General features: G+C 36.8%; 3 protein-coding genes across 7 annotated transcripts; 1 reads left to right on the forward strand and 2 right to left on the reverse strand.

Annotated features, from left to right (window-relative positions):
- Positions 1-5905: 5905 nt before the first annotated feature.
- On the reverse strand, positions 5906-6691 carry LOC103716956 (uncharacterized). The gene has a single exon (XM_008805175.5). It carries the CDS (start codon positions 6587-6589, stop codon positions 5990-5992), a length of 600 nt encoding a protein of 199 aa, XP_008803397.2. The 5' UTR covers positions 6590-6691; the 3' UTR covers positions 5906-5989.
- A 2237-nt stretch (positions 6692-8928) lies between these two features.
- On the forward strand, positions 8929-22937 carry LOC103716955 (putative ethanolamine kinase). Of its 4 annotated transcripts, none has more exons than XM_088721339.2 (12): positions 8933-9301; positions 12659-12750; positions 13365-13471; positions 15875-15980; positions 16749-16871; positions 17035-17126; positions 17698-17782; positions 17946-18051; positions 18159-18225; positions 20053-20145; positions 20232-20324; positions 22710-22937. In XM_088721339.2, the coding sequence occupies exons 1-12, from the start codon at positions 9120-9122 to the stop codon at positions 22935-22937; spliced, it is 1374 nt and encodes a 457-aa protein (XP_088577465.1). In that variant the 5' UTR covers positions 8933-9119. The 4 variants fall into 4 exon arrangements, with proteins under 4 accessions (XP_088577468.1, XP_088577467.1, XP_088577465.1 ...); XM_088721340.2 differs by lacking the exon at positions 22710-22937 and adding an exon at positions 20461-20652 and having other exon boundaries at positions 8934-9301; XM_088721341.2 differs by lacking the exons at positions 20053-20145; positions 20232-20324 and having other exon boundaries at positions 8930-9301.
- LOC103716954 (peroxiredoxin Q, chloroplastic-like) lies at positions 21584-25782 on the reverse strand. 2 transcript variants are annotated; one of them, XM_008805172.5, is made up of 4 exons: positions 25391-25782; positions 24244-24381; positions 23451-23540; positions 21584-21952 (listed from the first exon to the last, which is right to left on the reverse strand). In XM_008805172.5, exons 1-4 carry the CDS (start codon positions 25583-25585, stop codon positions 21734-21736), a joined length of 642 nt encoding a protein of 213 aa, XP_008803394.3. In that variant the 5' UTR covers positions 25586-25782; the 3' UTR covers positions 21584-21733. The 2 variants fall into 2 exon arrangements, with proteins under 2 accessions (XP_008803394.3, XP_088577469.1); XM_088721343.1 differs by lacking the exon at positions 21584-21952 and adding an exon at positions 22929-23087.
- Positions 25783-27701: the final 1919 nt, after the last annotated feature.

Raw genomic sequence — 27701 nt, forward strand, 5'->3', positions numbered from 1 at the left:
AATTACACCTCTTCCACTCTGTTTCTGAATGGTGTTAAAAAAAAGATCCAGAGAGATTTTTTTTTCTTCCCTATAGGATTCGGACCATCCTACTCTGAAAAGTTTACGTCAATACTAAACAATAAGCCTTGCTTGGTCTGTATTTATGTGAATCATGTTGGATTGCACAGGATTATCCAAACAAACCTTTAGTTTCTATGGCTCATTAATGTTGGTTTGGGATATGTGCAAAGTCTCCCTCTTGGGTCAAGATGAGTACTTTTCGATAGGGTTGATTAGTAACGAGAGAGATTTATTGGTCTCCCTTAGATAGATTAGCTAGCAGAATAACTCTTAGCATGATATCTTACGTGCCCCATTTTTAAATTAGATTTTTTGCATGTATACCCTCTAAAATATACAAAATTATATGAATACTCTCGTAAAATTGCTATTCGCATGTATACCCTCATAAATGCTTATTTTGCATGTATATTCTTTATTTTTTTTTTTATGTGTACTCATACCATCTAATGTTGTTAAAAAATAAATGATTTACATTTGAAATGATTGAAATATTCTTGCAGGTAGGCACACAAAAAGAAAACTTTATAAGGATACACATATAAATAACAACTTTGCAATGGTATTCACGCAATTACACATATTTAGGAGGGCATACACTAAAAAAAATTAATAAAAATGATCAAAATTCAGTAAAGATAATTCACTTGTTTTTAATTAAGAAAAGGTGGCAAAAAAAATTAATATCATCACATCACATGATCTCATAATGTCAACTTTTATAGAATAAATTATGTTGACTTTATGAAATTCTTGCTTCAAAAACAAACAACAGCTCAATATTACAAATCACTAAAAAATATTTTACTAATCTAAGCATATATAATTAATTTAAATTCGATATGCTTTAATGTTTTAAAAATAATGAAGAATATATAGATGTCATAGATTTAATAATGATAATTATATCAAAATCTAATAGAGAATATCATTACCAAAACGATCACCTAATATTCCAACTTGACCGAGACTTTAAAAAAGAAAATTGACAATGTGGCTCGATCTTTTTTTCACTTATCGATCCAACTAAATTATAAAAGACTTAGCAAGGTTCCAGCTGAATTTTGATCCTTTTCTTAACAAATTTTTTGAATGTATACCTTTCTAAATATGAGAAATTACATGAATACCCTCATAAAGTTGTTATTTGCTTGTATACTCTTTTTCTTTTTTTTTTTTGGCATATCTACCCATTAGGATATTTCAACCATTTTAGTTTTAAGCCATTTATTTTTTAACGATGTTAGATGGTACAGGTACATATGTTAAAAAACAAGAAAAATATACATGTAAATAATAATTTTACGAGAGTATTCATGCAATTTTATATATTGATGAGGGTATATATGCAAAAAAAAATTTAATTAAGCTCATCAGGACTTGAAAGCTGAGAAAATATTATATGATTTGTTGGGTTTGAATACCTAAACGAACCGCAAAAAGTGACTTTGTGATGCATAGGAAAGCTGATAAGTAGGATGGATTTGATTATAGAAATATTTGTTTGTAAAGTCTAGAAAATTTCGTACGTAATTAGAAGAAAACATATTCAGTACATATTCTCTCGGTAGAAAGAGTGACAATGGTTGCCTACAGACATAACTACATACACCCAGTCTTTTGGGTTTTTTTCTATTCTATTCTATTCTATTAGAAATGGTCATATAAATCTTGACTTTATGAGAAAATGTGATAGCAAGATCCTAGGGTAAAAATCTCACCACCATTATGAGGTTTTAAAATTTAAAAAATTTAGACATAGATGCTTCGATCATGAGTGGCATAGCCATCAAATATTACCAATATATTTGGGATAAAATATAAGAATAAATTTTCTTGGTAGTATATATGGTTGGATTGGCTGATAGGGTCTCCTTGTCGTAATAGTCTAAAATCTGGTTTAGGTTGTTGAATTTGGATAAGTTTAGATCTTTAGAGAGCTCTAAGGGTTACAAGAAGATTTTTATGGGAATTTTTGTTATTATACTGTATAAAATTATTGAATATGCATGGTGGATCTCACATATCTTCCTTTTTCTTGGGGCTTTTTCTTCTTTGAAATACTTATTCTGAAGAGCTTTTCATGCTTATTCTATGTTTGATCAATCATAGAGGATATCAGTTGTTGTACCTCGAACCTCACCTTTGTGTGAGAAGCACACACACCTACCTAATTCTGTAAACAATTGTAGAACTTTGGCGACTGCTACATTGTAATTTTTTTTATAAATATTATTTCCCTTCCAATTGCAAAAGAACACAATTAATTAAGCAACATATAGGCAACTTTTACTGTGTCTTATGTGGGCTCCACTCTAAACAAATAAAAAATAAAATAGCATAAAAAAGTTATGTGGATTTAAGTCAGCCTATTAGCACTGAGTTTAGTCATATCTCATATTTCATTGACAACTATTGTCTTACAAGGCTACTTGATGAACAAGGTCTTCCTTTCTCAAAAACAAAAAAATAAAAATAAAAATGGAAACTTGATGAATGAGCTAAAGTACAAAACTCTTGTTCACCTAGAGCTAATTAGGTAGTTAAAAAGAAACATAAAGTGAATAACTAGAGAAGGGAAGACAATCTGATAGAATGGGCCTTGGCTGTCTTCTAATTCCAGATACCGATCGACCAAAGGAAGGTTTTAAGCCAGAGCAAACTGGTGGTTGAAACGCATTCCATTCAGCATCTAGTGTTTTGTCTCCATGGCTGCTGCTTGGCCAACATGCTTGCAGATTGGTGGCAATGGGAAAACAAAAGGTCCATCTGGTTAAATCTCTTGGCTCTTTAGCTTCTAAAACTTTCATAACAAAGTCCTTTTCTCTTCCTTCTTCCTCTTATTGCATTACAGAATTCCAGAGTGCCGAGATATCGATTCAGGAGACTTGGACTAAGATGTTGTGATCAACCATTTATTAAAACACATAATTAGCAACCAAAGAAGTTGTACCAAACTAGTGGCATGAATGCATCAGTGTTGGATTGCAACTCCTCCATCGTTTGGAGCTAGTCCAGCTGGAGGGCTTGGAGACAATGTTATTCAGAATCCTTACAGCAGACAAAAGCCTAGCCATGAAACTCCTAGACATTTTAAGGGACAATGATTCTTGCATTTAAGCCCATGGGCAACTTGAACTTACCATGTATGGGTGAAATTTTCCTTTCAACTCCAAGTTAGATGATCAATAACTACAAAATAATTACATTTACCTTTCCCCTAGAGCTGTCTGTTGTATATTAATTTCAAGTTGCTAATATTGTTATAGTCAACTCAAGTATGATTACCCATTCACAAGTGCATGTAAATTGACTTTAAGGGAGTTGTTTGAAAATATTGACAAGTTGTATCATTCTAGTTCACATTTTTATAGCAAGTATGATGTGTAAAAACAGCAAGTTAAATGTAAAAGGTGCAGCTTATTTTTTATTTGAAAAATGCGAATTACACAAAAGTTTAATGGACAAGGTGATGGAGATAGCTTGAATTTTATCTATTATACAACAGATTGCTTAATCAGCATATTCTATCCTTGGAGAGAGGAATCGATGATCAAATAGTATTACCACTACATCAATTGTGAAGATGAATTTTCTCATTTTTATCATGTCTGGTTCCAAACATAAATCTCCATTAGTTGGAAAGTTTTCTCTAACAATGGATGGTTACAGAAGCTTGTGTATCACCAAACAAATTGTTATTTGGGCTCTTGTGCACTAACCTAAAGGGATCAATAACCAGATCTTGTCTCTATATTTTAAATAAACAACCACCCCTTCTCTCAAAAAATAAATAAATATCAACCATCCCATGGACCACATCTTACTACATAATGGCCTGATGAAACATCAATTTTGTAGGTAGTAGATGTCCCTTTGTTCAACAACAAATTTTTAATTCATGGTCTCATCAATTAGGGCTATGAGTTTGAGTTTGCATGGGAACTTAGCCAAATATTTATTGGTTGCAGAAGATTTAAGTGAATAAAAATTGCAGATAATGAGATCTCTATTGGCAAAAAGTAACTTCTACTTATCCTAACTCTCTCACCACTATTTCCAAACCAGCCCAAGCCTTTGCCTTCTCTTCCCTTCATGCAGAGACTTCCACTCAACTTTTACCAAAAACGCTACGTTAATTAGCTCCAAGTATCTGGGCCTCAGGCCTCCTTCCAACTAAGGCTCACATACCGGCTCCCACGAAATCAGATAGATGCCTTTGGATTCGATATTCCACTCCAAAAGAAATCTCCTCTAGATCTTCTCATACTGATATTAGCTTTCCTATGGTGTAATGCCGACTTAACAAGCTTCAGGTATTACTTGCTTGTAAGATTAGCTAAAGCATCATATTTTGAGGACCATAAAGGCTATTCTCCCATAAAACATTATTATCCTTTTCATTATGCTACAATTCAAATAAAATTTAAACCAATGTGGTAAGTGGGGACTTAGTCTTCACACAAGAATATCATGGTGATCCTTAATAATGAAAAAGAAAAAAAAAAAGAAGAAGGGAATCTCTAGCATCAGCCTTTTTTCTAGTAGTGGGACAATTCTTGGATAGGGACAGACATGAGTAGTGGTTACCAATAGTTGGTGCATTAATGAAACCTAGAACCGACCGATGATGCCCTAGTTTGGCAAGTTCCCACTTCATATTTCAGACCATTAATTATTTTGGCTTCTTTGGTTGGATTAAATATGCCAAATGGTGGCCACAGGTTATGATTGGGGTCTAGGCAAGTCTACCAAGCTAGCTGTTCCAAGCTGTAAAATTTCTCTTAAGATATGAGGCATGTTTAACTCATGCAAGTTCTTACAATTTATATCTTCAAGCCTCTCTCTTCATCAAGTTCAAAGTTCTCCACCTTCAATTTTATAAGACAAGTTAAGTGGACTAAAAATTAGTATAATTGCCATGTAATCATGCAAGGGACAAGCTTCTCTCTTATCCTCATTCCATTTATCTTTTCATTTTAAGTGAAAATTTTTCTAAACTTGCTAAGATTTTTTTTCTCTGCCTTTGGAATTCTGACCGGTCCATTCCAAAACTATTTTTGAGTACTTATGAAGATTTTGCTAGTTGTACTGTTCAAATCCATGATCTAATAGAATTTTCAGTCCATTCATGCAAACAAGCTTTAAAAGCCATTGATAGCCTCATGATGGGGATATAAAATGGTAGTACATATTATCACATGAACCCATCAAGCAAGTTACTACTATGTGTGCATAGAAATTATATCCATATGAGATATCATGAGAAAAAAAATACAAACGTAACATGGGGAAAAAATAAACTACTGGAACCAATAAACCCTTAAGCCTCAATCGGTGATGAAGCTTATATAACACAGACAAACATATACTACTTAGTTAAGAATAGATATGTATGTAAACTAAGAATGTCACAATAAATTATTCTTCCACCAAAGGATGTAAAATTAATCTAAAATAGCACTCGTATTAACATTTTAAAGAAAAAGAAGATACTAAACTTACATCAAGCATCTCGGTTTGATAATTTACGCATAGACCTATTGATAAAATTTTAAATTAATTGTGTAAGCATATAATTTTCTCTTGGTTGGTAACCTGATATTAATTAACAGGTGTGACATTATTTGCAACTTTTGTAACCACAATTGGGACAGATCACCAACCAAACAAACGCAAGACCATTTTCATCATGATACCCCTAAAATCTCCATAAATTTTATTTTTCTATTTACTGAAAACCCCCTTCTAGAAGTGCCCAGGAATTGAGTAAATTACCTCTATGTCCTACCACTCTAATTTGTTAGAAGGTAAGAAGCTTATCAGGAGAAGAAGAAAGATATGAGAAGAAGATAAAAGGGCAAAATTATAATTATATAAAAATTATATACATTTCGCAAATTCCCTCCAAATTCCCGTTATACCCCTACAGTCCCATCGGCGACCTCCTCCGTGACGTCGCCGTCCAAACACTGTCGCCGTCCCACAACCGGACGACGCTGCCGTTAAGGGCCGTCAGGTCCTGGTAACGGTACCACCCAAGGTCCCCCCGTCTCCTAACCATCAAACCCTCCCACCCAAATCCCTCCAACGGCGCTATCGGCGCCGTCAAACGAGCCCGAACGAGACTAGCGCCGTCATTCTTCCGTCCGTTATCGACCTCCGCTTGCTCGTCACCGTCATCCTCCACGTCGAACCGGTCGCAGGAGCCGTAGTACGCCGTGAACCGGGCCTTGGGAGTGCCGGCGTCCTCCACGTGGCAGTGCAGGGCCCGTGCGGTCGGCTCGGGAGACCTCGGCACCGGCGCCGGCGCCGGAGCCGGGGCTTGGGCCGGCTCGGGCTTGGGAGGAGTGGGGGAGTGAGGTAGAGAGACGTCGGATCGGGATCCCACGGCCCGGATGCGCCAGAGGCCGAGGGCAGCTGCGAGGACGGCGAGGCCGGCGCAGAGGGAGCCGGCAGCGACAGCGGCGGGGAGGGAGTGGAAGCGGAGCACGATATCCTCCAGGGGCATTTCGAGGAGGTCCATTTCGGGAAGAGAACCCCAAAAAGTTGGTGGGCGAAATGGGAACAATATTTCGAGAGCCAGAGACCTTTGGCCTTGGGAGTTGGAGCAGGAGGTGGGAACGGGTAGGATATATAAAGAGAGGAGTGAGTAAATATGGGCCGTTGGATATGAAGGGAATCTGATGGGAAGATGCCAGGAATCGAGGGCGGGAGAAGGGAGATGCCACGGTAGATCCTATTCATCGGGGGAATAACCTTGAACGTCGGTTTCACCCACGAGGTTCACGACGGCTGATATGGACGCGTCGACGGCTGAGATTTGGAGATCGAATCACTTAGTGTGCCAGCCAGAGGGGTCCACCGGTTTAGTGGTGAGGATTAGTTTATCTTGGGGACGGATGTGAGGTTACTCGGATAGGGGATAAGGGATGAGCTATTGAGGTTCTATCAGAGGTTGCACGTCAGGGTGGGGACAAGAGATGTAGGGCTATGATTCTGTGGTGGACGATTTACGAACGCTAGAAGTGGATTTAGTCGACGTAAGGTAATTATATTAACGGGTTCAATTCTTTCACGTTTCGGGGCCAAAAGAATTAAACTGAAGAACGTAACCTTGGGAACATCCTATCTTTAAGAAATGATGAAGTGCAAAGGATCTCTCGCTGCGGCGATTTAGCCAAGGACTTCTTAGATTTTGTCAGTCGCTATATTTTTTTAAGAAAACCACTGCTGCCGAGAATATAGAAAAAGAAATTCTTTGATGTAGATATCCGGACCACTTAAAAATGAGTCAGTATATTTGAATGAACAAAAATGATATGGGGTGGACATCGGAGAAGGAGATAGGCTTTTCTATTTTGCCATGTAAAGCAAGAAACTTTTTCTACCAATGGAGCAGTCAATTTCATGATTTAAAAAAATCAAAAAATAAAAAAAAATCACATACCACATCTTCTTGCCTCCTCGGCAAGTCTTTCATATGTCATTTTCCTCATCAAGCTATCTTTCTTGTCCACGGTTTTTTTTTCCTTTTCGAGCCTATTTTTCCTCTTTCAAATTCTTTTCCTTTTTAGGATTTTGTATTTAAGAGTTTATAAAACCTAAAAAATTATATATATATATATATATATATATATATATATATATATATATATATAATTTTTTATACTAGATAAAGCAAAAAAACTATATACCATGTATTGGCACTGATAAACGCAATATTTTGGAAATATGTATTAATTTATCTGCATATGTGCATTAGCTTGCTAAATAACTAATTTGCTTAGTGTGTATCATATAGTCATGTTTGTGTACTGGTAAAATGTATGTTTTAAAAATTATGTACCAATTTATTTGGAAGTGTATTAGATTATTGCTGAATGTGCATCAAAAAAGCTTACAATATGTATCAAAAAGTTAACAAGTGCGTACCACCTACCTACGTACTATATATTAGTAAATATGATGCTCTAGAAATTATGTATCAATTTAATTAAAGTTATGTATTGAATTGCTAAATGACTAATTTATTAAATATATATCATTTGGCTATATACTGTATACTAATAAACATTATGTTCTGAAAACTGCATATCATTTTACTTATATATATATATATATATATATATATATATAATATTTTATTAGATAATTAATTTACTTTATATATATATACATATATATATATTATTTTTTTAATCATGTGACCGACAATATTCTTAGAAGAAATCCGAATTTGTGGATTCTCTTCTACGGAAATGAGCCCAAATAGGAGCCCCTTCAACTTGTGGCCCATGTACCATGTATGCCCGCCTCCTGGCCGAACACCTGTCAGTGACTCAGTTTGCGAACGCTAAAATCAAGTGGGGCCCACCCGGGTGCTTTTGGTGCTCCTCCAGATGGAGCTTTCCTTTCTACCACCACACAAGGCCCAAACAAGAAGACAGAATGAGCGACATAAATGGCACGAGGGAAATCCGACGGTGGATCTGAAATCGTAGCATACGGCCACTCCTGTGTACCGCTCTACTTTACGCTGACGTGTTCAACGGTTATTGGAAGAAGCGGCAGAGATCTTCCGCCGAGACTTACAGACGGCTCTGGAGCCCAAACATGGTACCAAATGCGCTTTACGACACGCTTTACGATCTTGCGCGGTGGCATCTGTACCAATATTCACGTGCCACATGGCGTACAAGGCTGCGTTCCCCAACCGCCAGCTTTCGGAGCGGATCTTAGACGGTCAGCGATGCAACAAAAGACTGACATGGGCGGCCGATATTAGTCCTGTATATAAATTTTTATGCGACACGGACCACCAACGAAAAGCTGTTTCCTGTTCGAGATAATTAGCCGATCCGGAGTGACCCCACGAGGAGGAGCACGAGGGCTTGGGAAGCCAGATCTCCGGTGGGAGAAGCTCCGGTCCTATCGGACCTGGTCTCGCGCTTCCTTTTCTCTCTTGTTCTTCTCTTCCTTCTCCCAGCGGACAAGCTCTCTTCCTTCTCCCAGCGGACAAGCAACGAGAGAGATAAGGGCGAGGGAGGGAGGAGATGGGGGCCGAGGAGAAAGGCTGGAATCCGGCGGCGGCCATGGCGGAAGAGAGAGAAGTGGGAGGTGGAGCTCCGGAGGGGCGGCGGAAGGAGAAGGAGAAGGATGGCGTTACGGCGATCCCTTCGTCTACGAAGGAGATCGATATCTCCCTCCCGCTCCCCGAAATGAAGCCTCGGATCATGTTAGTCCCTTCCTCTCCGTCTCCTTTGGGTTCTTCCCTCCTTCTGAAGCATTTCTTTTCTTTTTCCTTTTTTTCCATGTGGCTTTCTTGAATGATTTTAGGTTTCCTTTCTTGTTGCACTCTTTTCTGTTCGCGACGAAGTTGGCATTTTTTTATTTATTTATTTTGGTTTTGATGCGGTGGATTATGTAAATTGTTAGGGGTTTCTTGGTATTGGCTGATTCGAACGAATGCTTTACTGCTTATATTGCGTCTGCTGTACTTTGATTTGATTTCCTCTCGATGATTCATTCGTATTGTTGTGTGATTTCTGAAGTGGGGCCTTCGATTTGGTTCTTTATTGGAAAAATGGATAAAAAGTGTCAAGTTGTACCCATAACTAACCACCGTAATTATTTTTTATTGGTACTAGATGCGAAACCTTGTGGATTGATCTCATTGTTTGATGAATTTATTGTAGTTATGTTGGACGATCAGCTAGCTAACGCTGGTTTGTTGATTATTGAATCACAACAGTGAGAAAATGCGCCTCCGACATGTTTAATTTATCGCTGATTAATATTCTACAGCTCGTGATTATCTGGTGGTAGTCGATGGAAATACTTTCTGTAACTGTGCTTATGATCTGGCTCTGAAACTTCATCTCTTCGTATTTATCTTTCTTAGTGTATGGGTACCCCAATGCATGTTTGTGTGTTTGTTTCCTTGTTTGATTCAAAAATATGCAATAACCTCGGTTAGATTTGCCCAGAGGCTCAGAGTAAAGTTATTTCTATTAACAACAGTAAGACTATCATCAGTGACCTGAGGACTTTTAACTAGGGCCGAAAATAGGTCGAATATGGATCGAATATTGATATATCCATATTTGTATCTATATTTTTTAACAAATATGGATACAAATATTAAACGGACATCAAAATTAGTATCTATATTTGTTCTAAATGGATACAGATACGAATTGTATATTAAATATACCCATATTTATTATAAATGGATACAGATACGAATTGGATATTAAACATATCCATATTTTTTTATCCGAATACAAATATAAATCGGATACTTTTTTGGATATTAATCAAATTTGAGCAAAATTCAATGATGAAAATTAGCAATAGAGGCATAATCATAAAGAAAAGGTTCAATTATAAAAATATAATTTTAACAAGCATTTATCAATAATAAAAACTAATAATTTCATGAAGGATATACTCTTCAAGGTTGCTCGTCATTGAAGTAGACAGGATCTATAGCATCTCCAAGGTATCTCACGGTGAACGTCGGTTGCAGCTGTCGGGTGGAAACTAGGAAATGGACGAATCTTCGAAACCCTAGAGGAAAGATGAACAAAACAGATGAACAAAAAGTTTGAGCCTTTTAGGCATGCGGGATAATTCGAAAGATTATATTCGAATCGGATATTCTGTATTTGGGTTACTATCTTAAGTAACGGTCATCCAATATCTAAGTTTCTTTTAGTTTAGGTTTGGTTAATCACTTAATTGGTTCCTTCATTTAACTTAACTTAAACTTCTTTTTTTCACTTATCCTTATTATACGGATATCCGAATCCAAAAAAATCAGGTATATCCGCATCCATATCTGTATCCGAGAGATTTTTGAACGGACTATTCAAATATGTATCCAAATCCGATCGGACCAAAAAAATAGTATACGACTCCGATCTGAATCAGATACGGAAACTGATATAGTCGGATATAATCCGACCCGCGTTCAGCCCTATTTTTAACTAGTAAATGAAATTTATAATTCTTTATGGGAGTCTCAGAATTGGACTACGCTGAGTGGTATCAGGTGTGTGGTCCTAGTTCTGCCCATTAGAATGACACCTACACTTATAAGAGACTGAGTTCTTATTTAATTTTTAAATGTGCTCTCTGGCAAATAAAATTTCAGGTGTCGTCATTCTACCCTTCATGGTAAAGCTGATCATGGGCCAAGTTTGGGCACAGAAAATGTCAAATTTTACATAGGCCCGACCCAAAGCTTGATTAAAAATGAATAGAGTTTAGGCCCGAGGCTCAGCCCATGATCAACTCTACTTTATGGTTGCCCACAAATAAATCACTTATGCTCACCTGTTAACATATGGTGGTTTTCTGCATGCCGTTATTTATTAGCAAAGTGCATCGTCATTGTTGTAGCATGCAGCCTACTATTTTGTTATCACAAAGATAAAGAGGACACTGATTGCCATTACAATATCACATGGTTAAAAAAAAGGTTTAAGATGACCAAAGGCCGAAGTGATGACAACAAGATTTGGAGAAATTGATTGTTATGCTGGATGAAAGAGGAATTTATTTAAAATAAATATAATGGAGTTGTTGATATTGGTGTATGCATCTTCATCAAAGAGGCATTTGAAAATAATTGATATAAGTGGCTAGGAGAAACTGGAAGTCCAACAATATTGAACATTCTAGATTGAATAATAGGAAAACTTGTAGTTTAAAGACTAACATTTTCCTGATAATCTGTTATCTGATAAAATGAATAAACAAAAGCGGAAGAATAATTTATACAATTCTCCAGTTGGATGGAGGAATTTCCTGATTGCCATAGTACATAAAAAATTGGTAATTAGATACCATATGTTATGTGCTGGTGCCTCAATATTAAGTAATGGTCTCCCTTTTGACTAATACAAATCCATTTAACTTTATTCTTTGTTGTTATCTGAGATAAGATCATATACTATTGGTTTGTCCAGACTCAAAATTTGGATTAAAAGATCTTTATGTCATATATTGGAGGAATGTATCGTTTAACATTGGCATCTGATTGGTTTTTATGAGTTTATTTCGGTTTCAGATTTCATCTAATTCCTGTTGATGATTTTTTCTGCTGCATCTATTTATTAATTCCACTGAATTTTACATTTATAGTGCCACTAATATCTTTGTTTCTTTTTGTTTATCTTTCTTGATGTATGTTATTTCTATTAAAGCTTATGCTTTCCCCTAAAAAATACAATGTCATATCTAACTTTAGGAAATGTCAGGACTCATAACACTTTGAATTATTTTTATCTCTCGGGCTGGTTTTCACATGCACTTTTGAATTCTGTGCATATTTGGATTCAAGTTTTGCTAGATGTGACATTCTTTTTGTTCCATTCAACAATTCATTTTCTTGATTCCCCTTGATATATCATATTATCACTTTTGTTTTGTTGCATGGATTTAAAAGTTCCAGTCTTCCAGTTCCATTTTTCCATGTAATGCTCTCAATGGACTTCACATATCAACATAATTATACTTTTAGTTTTGTAACAAAAAGGTTCTTTGGTTGTTTCATTCTAATCTGAGAATCCAATATTTTTCTTCCCAGAGATCTATGCAAGGATTTGTTTAGGAAATGGTCTTCTCTGGACAACTCATGTTTCTCCATTGAGACAGTTTCTGGCGGTATCACAAATCTCTGTGAGTTCTGCTGCCTAAAATTGCGGTGTCTCTCATTAGTGTCTTGCTATTCTTGTCAACAGTAAAAACCTACCATAAGATTACATGCCCTAATTTTTTTAGGTTCTTCTGGCTGCAGTATTTGCAACTACAGTAACATCTTATTGTTGATTAGATTTCTACAGGCTGGTGCTTTTCATTTTTTTTTCAGTTAATGCAATTTATCATTCCATAGAATGTGGATATCTAGGAAGTGGGTTCAGCATGATTAGGCTTGCGGCATGATGGTGGTACATTCTAATGAATCCACAATGACTAATTAATGTGCCTAAACATGAGCATATACTGATGCAAGCTGGTAACCAGGTTCTAGTTTACGCTGAAACACGTCTTTAATGTTAAGGGAACTACTTGCATGAAGTTGCAGTTTTAGCTAGGGAAAACAGCATGCTGCTACACAGTCACACCAAGCCTGTTCCTGAATGTCTAAATAATATTACAAGCTTCCAAAGTTCATTACTGAATAGCCATTTGTCATTTTATTTTGCTACAAAAATATGCACAATTTTGAAATGATTGCATATTATGCTTCCTGTATACTTAACTTTAGAACATTTGATCGTGATTTCTTGCAGTGCTCAAGGTCTCTGTGAGAGAAGAAAGTGGCAATTCTGTTTATCTGACTGTTCGATTGTATGGTCCAAATACGGACTTCGTGATTGACCGTGAGAGAGAACTGCAGGTAGATGTTACAATTTATAATTTCTGAAATCTCAGAGGTCCAAAGATAAATGCAAGACATCCACTGGAAAGGTTTACAATAAATTTGATTCATTTTACTAAAACAAACATCATTCTGCATGCTGTATTGTGATTCCTTTGATAATGAACTGCAATTGTTTCTTATTTTCTTCTTTTTTTGGTTGGTTAACTTTTAATGCAAGTGCAAATATGTGTTCAGTCATGTGACGTTAATGATTTTCCAGCCTTTTTGGCTACTGTCTTCATATATGTCTGGAAATGATCAAATGATACTAGAGCGGATGGTTTAACATCATTTGTCCTGAAAGGAAATTAAGGAGTAAATTCGATTTAAAGAAAGGAATATTATCATTATTTAATAGTTTTCATCTAACAGCACTTTGTTAATCAGATTTTGAGAACTTTCTAGATATCCTTATTTTGATGTCTTCTTGCATGGATGTTGTACCTCACAATCTAGAGTTCATTGTTCATGCAGTATATTTGGTTTTGACAGTATTAGATCCCCCATATGAAACAGAATTCCCAGAATTTAGGAGTTTTAAAGGTTAACTGTTCAACTAAGAACCAAATTTGTCCACCATTTAAAAAGACTGCAATCATCTGACTAGTATAATGCAAATGATTCTATGATCCTGTAGTGCAATTGGTTTATTATTTGATGCCTGAGACTCGGGTTTCAGTTCACTTGTCATAATGGAACTTTGATGTCTTCTTGCATCTATTCTGTCTCTGACAATCTTGACATCAAGTTTCTGTATGAATTGAATGTAACCCAAGTGGATACACATTTATGACTAGGTTTAATGTCTTAGTCTTGTACTGAAGGCTAAGTCATCCTCCATTTTAGCAAGATGTGATCAGATGCCCTGTACCATGCAGATTATTTCATGATTCTCCTTATATCATTGGGTAATGAGTTGATGCCTAGCATTTAGGCCTCAATTTAATTGTCACTTTTTACCTGTCAGCCAAAGCAGGTGGTGCGATATCATATAAGGACATTTTGATCCCCTTGGTTAATTCATCTAGGACAAAAATTCTTTCTTTTAGGTGCAATCAGATCTGGATTATTAATCTCGGGCTCAAGGCAAGCCAATGCTCTAAAATTTGTTGGGCCTAAACCCGTCCCGTGGCCTGATTGAGGCTGAATCTTTTTTTTCTTCCTCTGCCTCCTTCCTCTCTTCCTCTTCCTCCTCCATCTTCCTTCCTCTTCCTCTCTTCTTCTGTGTAGGCTGCAAGCGTCACCAACCGAATCAATATTTCATCTCTATCATCAAGAAAGATGGATGAAGGAACCATGAAGCCAAAGGTTTGAGGGAATTCTGATCACCATTCCCGATTCTCAATCTCCATCCTTTGGCCCTCTGATCTAAGAGGAGCAGAGGAGACTTTTCTCAAGGATTGTGGTTATTGCTTAAATCATTGGTGGTGGGACAGCTTAGGGGAGGAGAAGCGAGGGATCAACACTGCGCTAAAGGAGGATGTGAGCAAAAGTTGGAAGGATTAGGCTGTACAGGAGGAAAATTGGAATGGGTAAGGGGTGGTGGTTGTTGATAGAAGGAGCATATATCAGAGAGAAGAAAGCAGGTTAGGGCTAGGGAGTGGGACAAAGGTGCCACTTTAGAGGAGGATGGAAATGACTGGGAGAAATATGCAAAACACCGCTTATATGAATATAATATAATGTTTGGGCGTTACGTTGGGATGAGGAGTTGTAGAACCCAGCTCAAAATTCATTCAGGCCTGAATTTTAAGCCTGGATCTCACTGTAACCTGAAAAAATAAAGTCCATAGCCAGGCCAAAAGGTGGCTAGGCCAGCCTGGGCTAGTTGCAATGTTAATGTTTATCATAATAAATTAATAATCAAGTTATTAAATAACCCCATAACTCAGCAGTCAGAACCATATTCAATAAGGGAATTATGTTTCCTTTACCCTCTTGTTGGCTGTCCTCTAGTGTGGAACTCATCTGCTTGAAAGCATATATATTTTAAGTGCTAGAATTTGATCATGGCTTTCAAGCTCTTGGAAGGGAATTATCCCTTCTGTGTATTGCAAATTTTAGCAAGCCTAGACCTTCTGCTGGGTTTTTCAACACTTTGAATCAATAAAAGTGTTGATCCAATGGCTAGGATGTGCTTCCCTGTTTATGTCAATTCTCAGAAAGCTAGTAGCTAGTGTACTTCTGGACAAATGTTAAAAAAATTACTCTGCTAAAACATCAACTTTGATTTGAGTTTGGCTACTGTCTTTCTGTGTCTTTGCTATTTCATACAAAAATTTCAGTGAACTGTACAATATTAGCCAAATTATCTTTTCTAATTTAACTTTAATTCCATATCACAATTGATTGCTTACTAGTTACCAATATTGTGGTTAGGCCCTACCCTATCTCTCAGCCGCTGGATTTGGTGCTGAATTGCTAGGAATTTTTAAAAATGGCATGGTTCAGTCATTCATCAATGCTCGTACACTTTCACCCTCAGGTAGGCACATCCTGTTATCTGTTATGTGATGCCAATTAAATAGAAAAGCTATACTTATATGAAGTTTCCTGGACTTCAAATAAGGTACTTGGCTTATAGACATGAAATCATGCTCCATTTGATTCATTTGACCAATGGATTTCTTACATGGGTCATGTGGGAAGTATTTGATGATGATAGAGGTGCAGAGATTGATCAGGACTGATGAGATTGTTTCTGCGTTTTGTGTCTAAATGATACAAATAGCTTTGGGCAAAGGGGATGCTGGACTTTGGAGTATGTTCTAAATGTTCGTTCACTTAGTTGTTGCACAATTCATCAGGAGAGGTTGAAATGCTTTATCATGATAATCCAATGGAGGCCTTATTTTTAACAAGGTTTTCTGTTATTTATATTTGATGCCAGATCTAGCAGGATTGAGGAATTGTAGTTAAAATCAGCACATTAGGCTTCTATTATATCTCTTAAAAAGTTCTGAATAACTCCTCTTTGCTGATCCTTGTTTCCTTTATTGGTTAATATTATGAACTATGGAAGAGATGGTATCATTGTCATTACATACTGCGTACAGGTCAAAATTGTTGAACATGGTCTGCCCCTGTATTATAATGAGTAATGGCTAAAACAGTATGTATTGTCGAATACAGTTTTGGTGGAATGATACTTCCATCCTATCAGTATCTAATTTGTAGTTTTTCACCTTCTTTTCTGCTTAATAGATTTTTGTATCCTGTTTCTATGGACCTGAATTTACCTATCTGTTTACAGACATGAGTAACCCTAAAATAGCTGCTGGAATTGCTAAGCAACTTCAGAAATTCCATCAGGTGGAGATACCAAGTTCTCGAGAACCACAACTGTGGAATGATATTTTCAAGTTCTTAGAAAAAGGTCACTTAATCATGCTCATAGCCTTATGTTTGCCTTTAGGGGAACCAAATGAATAACTTATCTTGTACTCTGGATCACATTTTTGTTATGTTGCATGCCTTCTAGGTTCATTCTGTGTGCTTGTGTTAAAATCCATCCTAACTTGAAAAAAGTTTGGTTGCAGCTGCGGTATTAACATTTGATGACAGTGAGAAGCAGGCCAAGTATGAAAAAATTTCATTTAAAGAAATTCATGATGAAATTTATGTGCTCAAGGTACTCTTTCTAGGTATCTAATGCTTATGCATCACTGTTTCTCGTTGCCATTTTCCATATTCTTGAATTTGCATATTGTTAGTTTGTATGTTGTAGAATTAAAGGTGGTTTTTTTTGTTAGTTTTGCAGACCTAGGTGCAGTACTGCAGTTTCTTCTTTTATCAGTCAGATATTCTTGCACAAAGCGATCTCTATAACTATTGAATGCATACTTCTTTGACATTTTGACTGCAATTGTATGATGTTGGTTATGGAGAAAGAATTGTATATCCATACAGCTTCACTATTGCATTTGAGATACAGTATGTAGAATTTTATTAGTTAGATTTACTAACCTATCTCCCTGTATGATCAAGGCATAAATAGAATTGCACATTGACCTACCTTATGGAAAAAAAATTGCTCCATATAAAATGACTTGTATGCTCTGTGATTGCTTGTATTCTCATCAGGAATATATTTGGAATCCACCCAATCTATATTGTTTTCCTTGGGTGCACTCAGTATTTGAAGATCGTGGATTTTACTGGAGTCATATATTTAATTTTTATCCCTTGCTATTTACTGACAGGATCTGACGGACCTTCTAAGTGCCCCGGTGGTCTTCGCCCACAATGACTTACTTTCTGGGAATTTGATGCTAAACGATGAAGAAGGTAAATATTATCTTCAGTTCCTCAGTTTCTATATTTCTGGTAGTTGATGTTCAAATTTTTTCATTCATAAACTGCACATGACCAATTTCTTACTGTATTTCTATATTCTGAAACTTATTGCCACCTAAGTTGTGTTCTCTGTTTGATGCCATCACAATGCTAGAGAAACTTTACTTCATAGATTTCGAGTATGGGTCTTACAGCTACAGAGGCTACGACATTGCAAATCACTTCAACGAATATGCAGGCTTTGACTGTGACTACAGCTTGTATGCTCCCTCATTCTTGACAATCAGTTGGATTCTTCGTTCTATTCCTTCAAATAATAGACATTTCTGAGTAATGAGTTTCTTGTTGGAGATGTACTATGATACAGGTATCCAGATAAGAATGCACAATACCATTTCTTCAGGAGTTACTTGCAACCTAATAAACCGCATGAGGTATGTGTATTTGATGGTTACATTTACCTGTCACTGACAATATTAGAGATTATCACTAAGATGTGTTATTTATTGTGTTGAATCTTATAAAAAAAAAAAGAAAGAAAAGTTCCTTTTTGTGGTTAATTTATTTTGGAGGAGCCCATTTCTCACTTTTCTTGATACTTCCTTGAATTTATGAATTTATTCTTTTCTCCTTCACCCTGTTGATAATATCACTTTATTAGTCCATGATCCTTCATTTCTTTTTCAACCTGATATTATGTGCTAAATCAACTTCAATTACCTTGAGAAAATGCCATAAAGTTTTTTTCTTCTTTGGCCATTGTTACTATGTCATTTCTTTCCTTTTTTGACTTCGTTTGTCATCGTAGCCTTTCCATCTGCTAATTGGAAATTCAGGCAGCTTGATTTAGAGTGTGGACTTTTAGGTAATGTATCCAGACTGTTAATAAGAAAGCTTTAAGCTTTAATAAGTTTTCAATCCTCTGACAACTGTTTTAGTTATGGCAATATAAAGGGAGTCAAATAAAAACAAGGCTATGAATATTGCATGGCAGTGACCTATCTAGCATTCCAGAGTTAGTTTGGTTCCTCGCAAGCTAACATTACTCCAAAATAAAGGAAAATACTGCAGGTCTCAATGGAGAGGGAAATGTATCCTCTTTTTTTTCTCAATGAGACGATAAGAAAGTTCTGTCTTCTCTCTTTGCTTTATTTGTTGCACGAGGAGGGGAAGTGCCATCTTCTTTTAGCTCTTTTCTCTCTGAAAGATGAAAAGGAGAGAGACCACCTTTCTTCTCTCGTACACCCTTTCCCTTTCTCCTTTAGACTCAATTACTTTTGCTTGACTTCTAAGACCGATCTGCAGCAAGCAGACTAAAAAGCTACCAGGAAAGATGACGTCAAAGAGGTTATGTGAATGGAAAATGAATGGTCTGCTTTGTTTTCCTTTCTTTTTTTGGACCTATTGGATTTATAAATTGACCAATTAGGTTGGCCTCATACTATATGGACCTCCTTTGCAGCCCTCTTGAGCAATATGCCTTTTGCACTAAATCACCTCTATAATGTCTCTTACGGCATTTTGTTTGAATGTCTTTCCTTGTACACCTTATAATATTTTCCCTGGTCATTTTAGCATATTGGTTGCTTATCATCCGATGTCCACAACATAGTCAGCCTCTATGATTTTTCGAAGATGTGCAGACTGTGTCTTTTTATCTACTCCAAAGATCCAGTACCATGTTTAACTTGATCTTCATTTCTTTTGTTAAAGCTTTAAGAAGCATATCAAGTTCGGCTTCCACCGGTTGACCCAAAGGAAGCTATTTATAGTCATTGCACATGTATATATATGTATATATATCTGTATATATATGTATATCTATATATATATGTATATATATGTATATCTATATATGTATATATATGTATATATATATATGTATATATATGTATATGTATATATATGTATATATATGTATATGTATATATATGTATATATATGTATATGTATATATATGTATATATATGTATATGTATATATATGTATATGTATATATATGTATATATATGTATGTATATGTATGTATATATATGTATATTATGTGTGTGTATATATATGTATGTATATTATGTGTGTGTGTATATATGTATGTATATATATATGTGTGTATATATATATGTGTGACCCAAAGGAAGCTATTTATAGTCATTGCACATGATTTGCAGCATATATTTGTGTGTGTGTGTGTGTGTGTGTGTGCGCGCGCGCTTGCTTTCTACTTCATCTGTGTTACTCAGATAGCTTATTGTTCCTAACAGGTACACGACAAAGATCTTGAAACCCTTTACATTGAAACAAATACCTTTAGGTTAGCATCACACATTTACTGGGCTCTATGGGCTCTCATCCAGGTATTTTTCACTATCTTCATGCTGGGGCTCTGAAAGTACCCTGAAAATTTTATATCAAACTTACTTTTTCATCCTACAAAAAATAGGCGAAGGTGTCCCCAATTGATTTTGACTACCTCTGGTACTTCTTCCTTCGCTACAATGAGTACAAGAAACAGAAGGAAGGTTGCCTCTCGATGGTACGAAAATACCTCTCTGGATTGGGCATTTGTTGAAGCATCAGCTCCCCTCTATTGCATTCCTTGTTTAACCAATCGCAGAGAACTCACGGCTTCCTTGTTGTACTGTACAATATAATTTTTTTTTCTTTTGTAGCTGAAAGGGTGCGAGTTCAACAAGCCTATCATAGCTACAGATTCCTTTTAAATTCTTCTTGTATCCTGAAATAGAATGTGTCATGTCGGTGATAGGATCACCCATATTATTGGATCAATTAACATTAGAGTTCATTTCAATTATTGTATTCCTTTCCGTGATTATTCTCAGTAATATTTTTTTTCTGTTTTCCATGCAAAGATCAGTATGGTTTGTATATTACTGGTAAAACTGGAGGAGGCAACTGTTAAAGATGAAGACTGCTTTGAAATAGAATTTCTAATAGTATCCCTACTAGGTGAGGATCCACATGGATGGATTAATGCATCATCTTGCATCAATAACATGGATGGGGAAAAAATAATTCTTGGGAGAAATGTATACTATTTGTACGCTGAATTTGACCTCACTACAACTCTTTGGCTTTGAGATAATTACCTTTGCTCCCCAACTTCATGTATGTGAGGTACCGTGAGGAAGAATTTAACTGTTTTACTTCGATATAGCAGTTCGAGAAAAGGATGTGGAACTTAGATTTTGAAGACTCGATTTGATTCGGCGGATAAAAATCAAATATCCGCATGTAGTTTACATGCTTCCAGTTTTCTGCTAGATATGTTATTATTATTTTTTTTTGGTGAAATTCTGCTGAAGTATATTGATGACTTTAACAGAGAATGAATAAGAACGTCATCTTATCAAGTGCTGAGCACTGAAACCAGGTGGAAAAGAGAGAATCTAAATCACTTTTTTAATTATCCGAATCAAATAACCAATCAAAGTAAATCTAGTTCTGAACCAGCCAACGCACTCTTGGCTCCTCTTATAGACTTGGCCATGGTTCTAGGATTGTCATCGCCCTTTTCCTCTTTGGGGAAAAGGAGACAACCATGCTTCTCCCATCCCAAGAGCAATGAGAAGAGGAAATTGCAACCCTAGCCCTGCTTAAATCAATCAGGGCATTAGCTATGGCAAGTTTTGACCCTGCAAGGTCTGTCTCTAGATTAAGTGATAGCTATTTCATTTGTTGTTGCAATTCCCAACAACATTTTGGACTGAAAGTATACAGAATTTGGTGAGAAGGTGCAAGATGTGCAGCACCAATGAACTTAGCAAAAAGAGTTGGACATAGTTCAATATAACTGAACTTAAAGCAGTGATCATTAATGACACTAATACATGCCATGCTAAACATAAAATCTTTAACATTGTCATTAAATATGAGTAGGCAATAGATATACAAAAAGAATGAGAAGAATTGACAGAAAGGCTTTTATAGGCTTTGTAGTAGCTTCAAGGTCTCCTCTACATGCTTCTCTGGTTGAAATTGGTTGTTGTAAACCAATTGAACCGCCCCTTTTCTATCGATGACATAGGTCTGCCTCCCAGGCAATACTCCAAAAAGATCAGAAGGCACCCCCCACTCTTTCCTCACCTTATTCCCTTCGTCACTTAGTAAGGTGAATGGCAACCCATATTTTGTAGCAAATGCCTGTAGTCATCCAAAGTATATGATGTTAGTAGAAGGAAAGGGAACTTCAATAAGCAATCTTGCAGAATTCTGACATTTTGTTTTATGTTATTTTATTTTTTGTGATTATACATTGCTTCTGCTTCTCTGAAAAGGGCTTTCCATGTAGAACTTTACAAAAATACTTCAAAAACTAGCACATCTTGGCTCGTTTGCTTCTTGGTAAACACATAATATGCAAAAGCACTTTTAGCTCTATTTAGTTTTAACAGGTTCAGCTCTAATACAACTTCACTGAGACATGGGTCTATATTAAAGATTTGCACTCAAATCATCAGATCAAATTTGTTTTGGGGTTTGTTCCATGGCGAACCAAGTTAAATTTGAGTTTCCAAAATCCATTTACACCTCCCACGTCTGATTTAAGATAGGCAACTAAATTATTTAATGTTTATATGAAACCAATGAACACAAGAAAAAACCTATTTTTTCTAATTTCTCCTGAAAAACAGATTTTTGTTCACCTTTCTCACCAGCAGAAGGTTTGTTCCATGGTGAACCAAGTTAAATTGAATTTCCAAAATCCATTTACACTTCCCACATGTCTGATTTAAGACAGGCAACTAAATTAGTTAATGTTTATATGTAATCAATAAGCACAAGCAAAAACCTGTTTTTTTTCTAATTTCTCCTGATAAACAGACTATTTGTTCGCCTGTCTCACCTGCAGAACCTATCTAATTTCTTCTAAAAACAGACTTTTGTTGTTACCTTTTAGGTATCCTTCCACCGAAGGAACATTCCTCTGGCTACCAAGTACAAGCTATCACTTGAGCCCTCTCCTTGCGAAGCTTTGGATAACAAGCCTGTCCAACTCCCTCTCTTCATAGATCAGCGTCCGATGCATGTGCTAACTCCTTGTGGGCCGCTTTCTTTGTACTTTGGCTACGCCGATGGGTCGTTCCATGCAACAAAGGTGACTGCTTTTGTAATCATGCTATTGTAATGGGCAAGTTTCTGATTTCTTATAACTAATATCTGTCTTTTGATGCCAAAAATCCCGGGGTTTGATAAACTTTTTAGATTGTTCGGTCTCATTCACGGTCACTTTTTGTCCCCACATTTTCATTTTTGATATGGTGCACATGCTTTTGAACTGCAGATGAGATAGGTTCTTCTATTATCATCTTGTTGTTTTTTGGAAGAATTATCATAGTGCTGTTGATCAAACAACAGATGTGATTGTGTCTAAGGGAGTGTTTAGTGAGTCCTTCACAGAGCATTACTTGTGTCTCAAACCTTGATAGATAAAGGAGGAGCATAAATCATATGTGCCTTTTTTTATTCGAATCACTCAACAAATTGTATTTGTCTTTACTATTCTAGGAATGACCAGTACTTGGATTTCATTAGAGATCAACATAAAACGGATGCTAGATTCATTGCACGGATCAAGCTCTAAGTTCTCGTAAACTGGCAAATTAAACATAGAAAGCATAAAATCGTAAACCATGATTACCTTGTGAGAAGCAGGGTCATCACCACTAATTCCTACAACCTCAGCTCCGGCTTTCTTAAACTTCTCGTAGGAATCCCTGAAGGCACAGGCCTAATGCAAGCCAAAAATGGTAATAATTAAACCGTTCTCAAGTCATTTTTACAGATCATAATGTTACCATTAAGAAATATGATCCTTATACCTTTCACTTTTTCTCATGTTCAATTGACATTAATAGGCAGGATAGAGCTTGTTAGTAGTTTAACACACAGCATCATTCTGTAGGGTAGCCCCCAACTAAATTACTAGTGGATTTTCTAACATGATTCATTATTTCTGCCACAACAAAGAACTACCCAAGCTTTCAACATGATAGAAGGTGAGATTCAAAAGGAGTGGAAGTATTACATGGACTGAAAAGCAAGTTAGAATGGTGTCAATTGGCCTACCTTGGGACTAGCATGCCTGAAAAATATAACATAGCCTAGACTGAAAAAATAACATAATATCCAGAATGGTGGAGACCTACCATACAGACAGAGTAATGTCATAAATGAATTGCATCCTTGGAAACTTAGGTCATGCTCTGGTTTAATAAGATTTTCTGATAGTAATATTCTAATCTGGTTGAATAAAATTGAACCCCATAAACCTACCAGAACAGTCACAATTGGGCTAACTTGACAATATCCCAAGACAACAATAAGCAATCAAGGAGTGGAGCATAGATACCATATCAAACATAGCCTTAGCACATCTATACCACACAAAACATAGCATCAGCACACCTATGTTCTTGAACCCCAAAACTGACCTCTTTGGTGCACCCAGGGGTTTCGTCAGCGGGGTAGAAGTAGACCACGGCTGGCTTGCCTTTGAACCTGGTGAGAGATACATTCCTACCATTTTGGTCTTTCAATGTAAAAGGTGGTGGAACATCACCTTTGGACACCTACAAAATTCAGACCAACCAAATTTCCTTTTGAAGTTAGCTTTGCATTAGATTGCAACATAACACCGATCAACGACAATGTGCAGATAACATATCAAAGTCATATTCTTAAAGTAGCTATAGCTAATAATCCAAAAACATGGTTCATTTTACAAGCACTGAGCTTGGCATTTGAACAAATAGAGCACAGATCAACAAGGAACAAACAAAACTTGGAGTTCAAATTTCTTTGAGAAGTCAAGCTTGTGGTTCGAATCAATCGATTCTTCTTTTGAAATCTGTGTTTCTTGTTAAAATAATAAATCGCTAATTGACGATAAGGAACAAATGGCATATTGAATCCTAAGCTCTGGGAACAGCATATTGATAAGCTCTGCGAATCTTTATCTTACTGATGCAGTAAAAACACTGACCAACGAGAAAAAAATGACCGTTTTCTTTTTGTGAGAAAAGAAAAGTTGTCTTCAAACAAATCCATTCCCCTGTTAGAACTAAGCTTAGCATTGGGTTCCATTAAAGCACTAATCAACAACTAGGAACAGATGACAAGTGGAACGCTAAAGCCTCCAAGAAAAACATTGTCTATGGCTCAAAACAATCCAGTTATCCGTTGAAAACAAAGCATGCACACACACACACACACACACACACACAAAGCCCACTAAGCAACAACTTGAAATAAATTACATTTGGAATGCGAAGCATTCAGAAAAACATAGTTTCTGGCTCAAACCAATCCAATCTTCTGTGAAAAACTAAAGATGCCATCAGAATATGATAAAAAATAGCAAGCAAGCAACCATAGACATTTGCAAGCCGCACTCTTAGTTAAACAACAGTGACTCAAATCAACTCGAAGTTTAACATTTGTAAGCCATCCTTAGTTAAACCACAGTGATTCAGATCAATTCGACTCCCTCAGTGACAACAAAACTCAAGTATATAATGTAAATAACACATGGCAAATAAAGGGCATGGTGCTGGGGATTAAATAGCTTGTGTGGCAAACCTTTGCATGAATGGGAGTCCTTGGGGATAAAGGACGAGGGGAAGAAGAGGTGGCGAGGTTGGGAAGCCTAAGGCCATAGAATTGGGAGTTTGATGATTTGGAGAGGAATGAGATTATTTGTGAAGCCGGACTCTTAGACATTGTTGGTCGGACCAAGGGGAGCGGGTGCTTGGGAAGAGAGGTGCAAGAAGCCATTGAAATGAAATGGAAAGACTTGTTTCCCTTCTTGTGGGGGAAGGGGTGGGTTGGGATTGGCTCATATTGGATGGGTTTGAGGGAAACATGGATGAGATGGGATTGATGGAATTTGGACGTGGCCAAACGCAAACCTTAGTACAAAACCATGGCCACAAAAATCTTCTTGTTCTCTAAATTACTATAACTCTTTTTGTTGGACATTAATGGTGTGGCGACCACCAATTATATATTAATGTTTTTGTTGATGGTGATAAACCAGCTACTCTAGGATAAGCTCAGACGTTATCCGAATACCAATACCATCTTGGTCCTCTTTCTAGTACCTACCCACCTAACAGGATCTATACGTTTGCCTCCGCAGTTGGCCAACGCATCTAGATCATGCAGGGCTCTTCTTGAAATAAAGCTGAAGGTAAAATCTCAAGAGTTTCGGCAAGCTCTTTCAATTACATCGACAAATTGGTTATTACACTGCTGAGAGCCGACCCAAGTTGCGCCAAGTTGCATTATTCATCGGCAATTAAGCAGGATGGATGCTTTGTGATTGACTATTCTTAAAGTTCTTCTCTGCGAGGACCAATACGAACGTATATTTAGTCCCATATTAGTTATTTGCTGGATAGATCTTGGGTACTTATATAAAATCAAAAAAACTCAAATAATGCATTTTGGCTAGCTATTTTAAGTAAGATCTTGAAGCATTATAAATGGTATAATGCCTATAATTTATGTAGACTTGGGGACACTGCAGCACGAATCCATTAGGACTGACTATGGGCCGATCGTGGTGCTTGTGATTAAATTTGAATAGATTTGAATTCTTAGCCTCACGAATAGATCTTAGATACTTATATAGCATCAAAGAACCCAAATAATATCTTTTGGCTAGCCATTTTGGGTAAGGGTTACATCCTTGTTGCATATTTGTGAATCCCCTAATAAATTAGAAATGCATCCATGTCCATTAATTTCTGCCCCAAATTTTATAATCTATCCATGCTATCCAAATTATTAACAAAAACTCTAGTTATTCATGAATCCTCGGCTTAATAGCTTGGCGGTATAACCCAAATAAATCACAGATTTTTCATTTATAAATCTACAAGTTGTTTAGAAGTTATATGGATATTCGAATTAGTTAATATCAGTTCCTGCGGCATTTTTATGTTCTTGTTTCATCCTGTGTTACCTCTTATTTCAATAAACCATATGCAGATATTTTAATTATTTTATGTACTTTTTTTATAAAAGAATGTTTCTAAAGTTTTCGTAAATTTTTTTGCTAATTATTCATCCATTGCCCATGCTAACTTTAAATTCTAAGGCTCTGTTTGGAATTGCTGTTGGCAGTAGAGCTTTTAAAGTAGAACTTTAAGAAAGTAGAGCTTTTAGAAGTAGAGTTTTTTTATTAAAAGTTATTTGCTATTTGGTAACTGCATTTCTAAAGTGCTGTGAAACTTTAATATATGTTTGGTAATCAAAATGAGAAAGTGCTTCAGGCATGCCTGGATATTTGGAGAGAGCAGCCCTTCACCCAGGTTCATCATGGAGTGAGCTCGGGTTCAGGCGGCAGTGGTCACCCGTACTGGTCCATTGGATGGGCCTTTGATAGCTCGAGGCACCTGGGGCTCTACTTCTCTTGTACCACCTCTAAGTTTTCTTAAGGTCAACTTTGATGGATGTGTACTTGATGGTGGCAAGAGAAGTGGTGCAGGCTTCGTCATCAAATGCCCGGACTCCAAAGTGGTTGCTGCTGGCGGGTGTCAGATCTTCGACACCTCTATTCCGAAGGCAGAGTTGAGAGCGACGTAGGCTGGTCTGGGTTATACACGACATATTTTACGGGCCAGAGCAGTCCTGCTCGAGGATGACTTAGTTATGGTGATCGGCTGGATCCAGGAAGCATCGGTGGTGTGGGTGGGCGCCACCGCCTGCTCTAGAACATCCGGGCCATGGTGAGAGGTGATGTTGCATTTTAGGCTGGGTACGTTTACAAAGAGGCGAACGGGGGCGTAGATTAGGTGGCCTCGCACTTGGCCGATCACTCCAAGAGACCCTGTGGGGTCAAAAAAGGGGTTGCCTAGAGTACTCCGTGATGTGTTGTTTTTTAACT

The sequence above is a fragment of the Phoenix dactylifera genome, chromosome 5 (genome assembly GCF_051530095.1).
Source record: "Phoenix dactylifera cultivar Ajwa chromosome 5, Ajwa_hap1_PhDact_Kaust_v1.1, whole genome shotgun sequence".
Taxonomy (NCBI): Eukaryota; Viridiplantae; Streptophyta; class Magnoliopsida; order Arecales; family Arecaceae; genus Phoenix; species Phoenix dactylifera.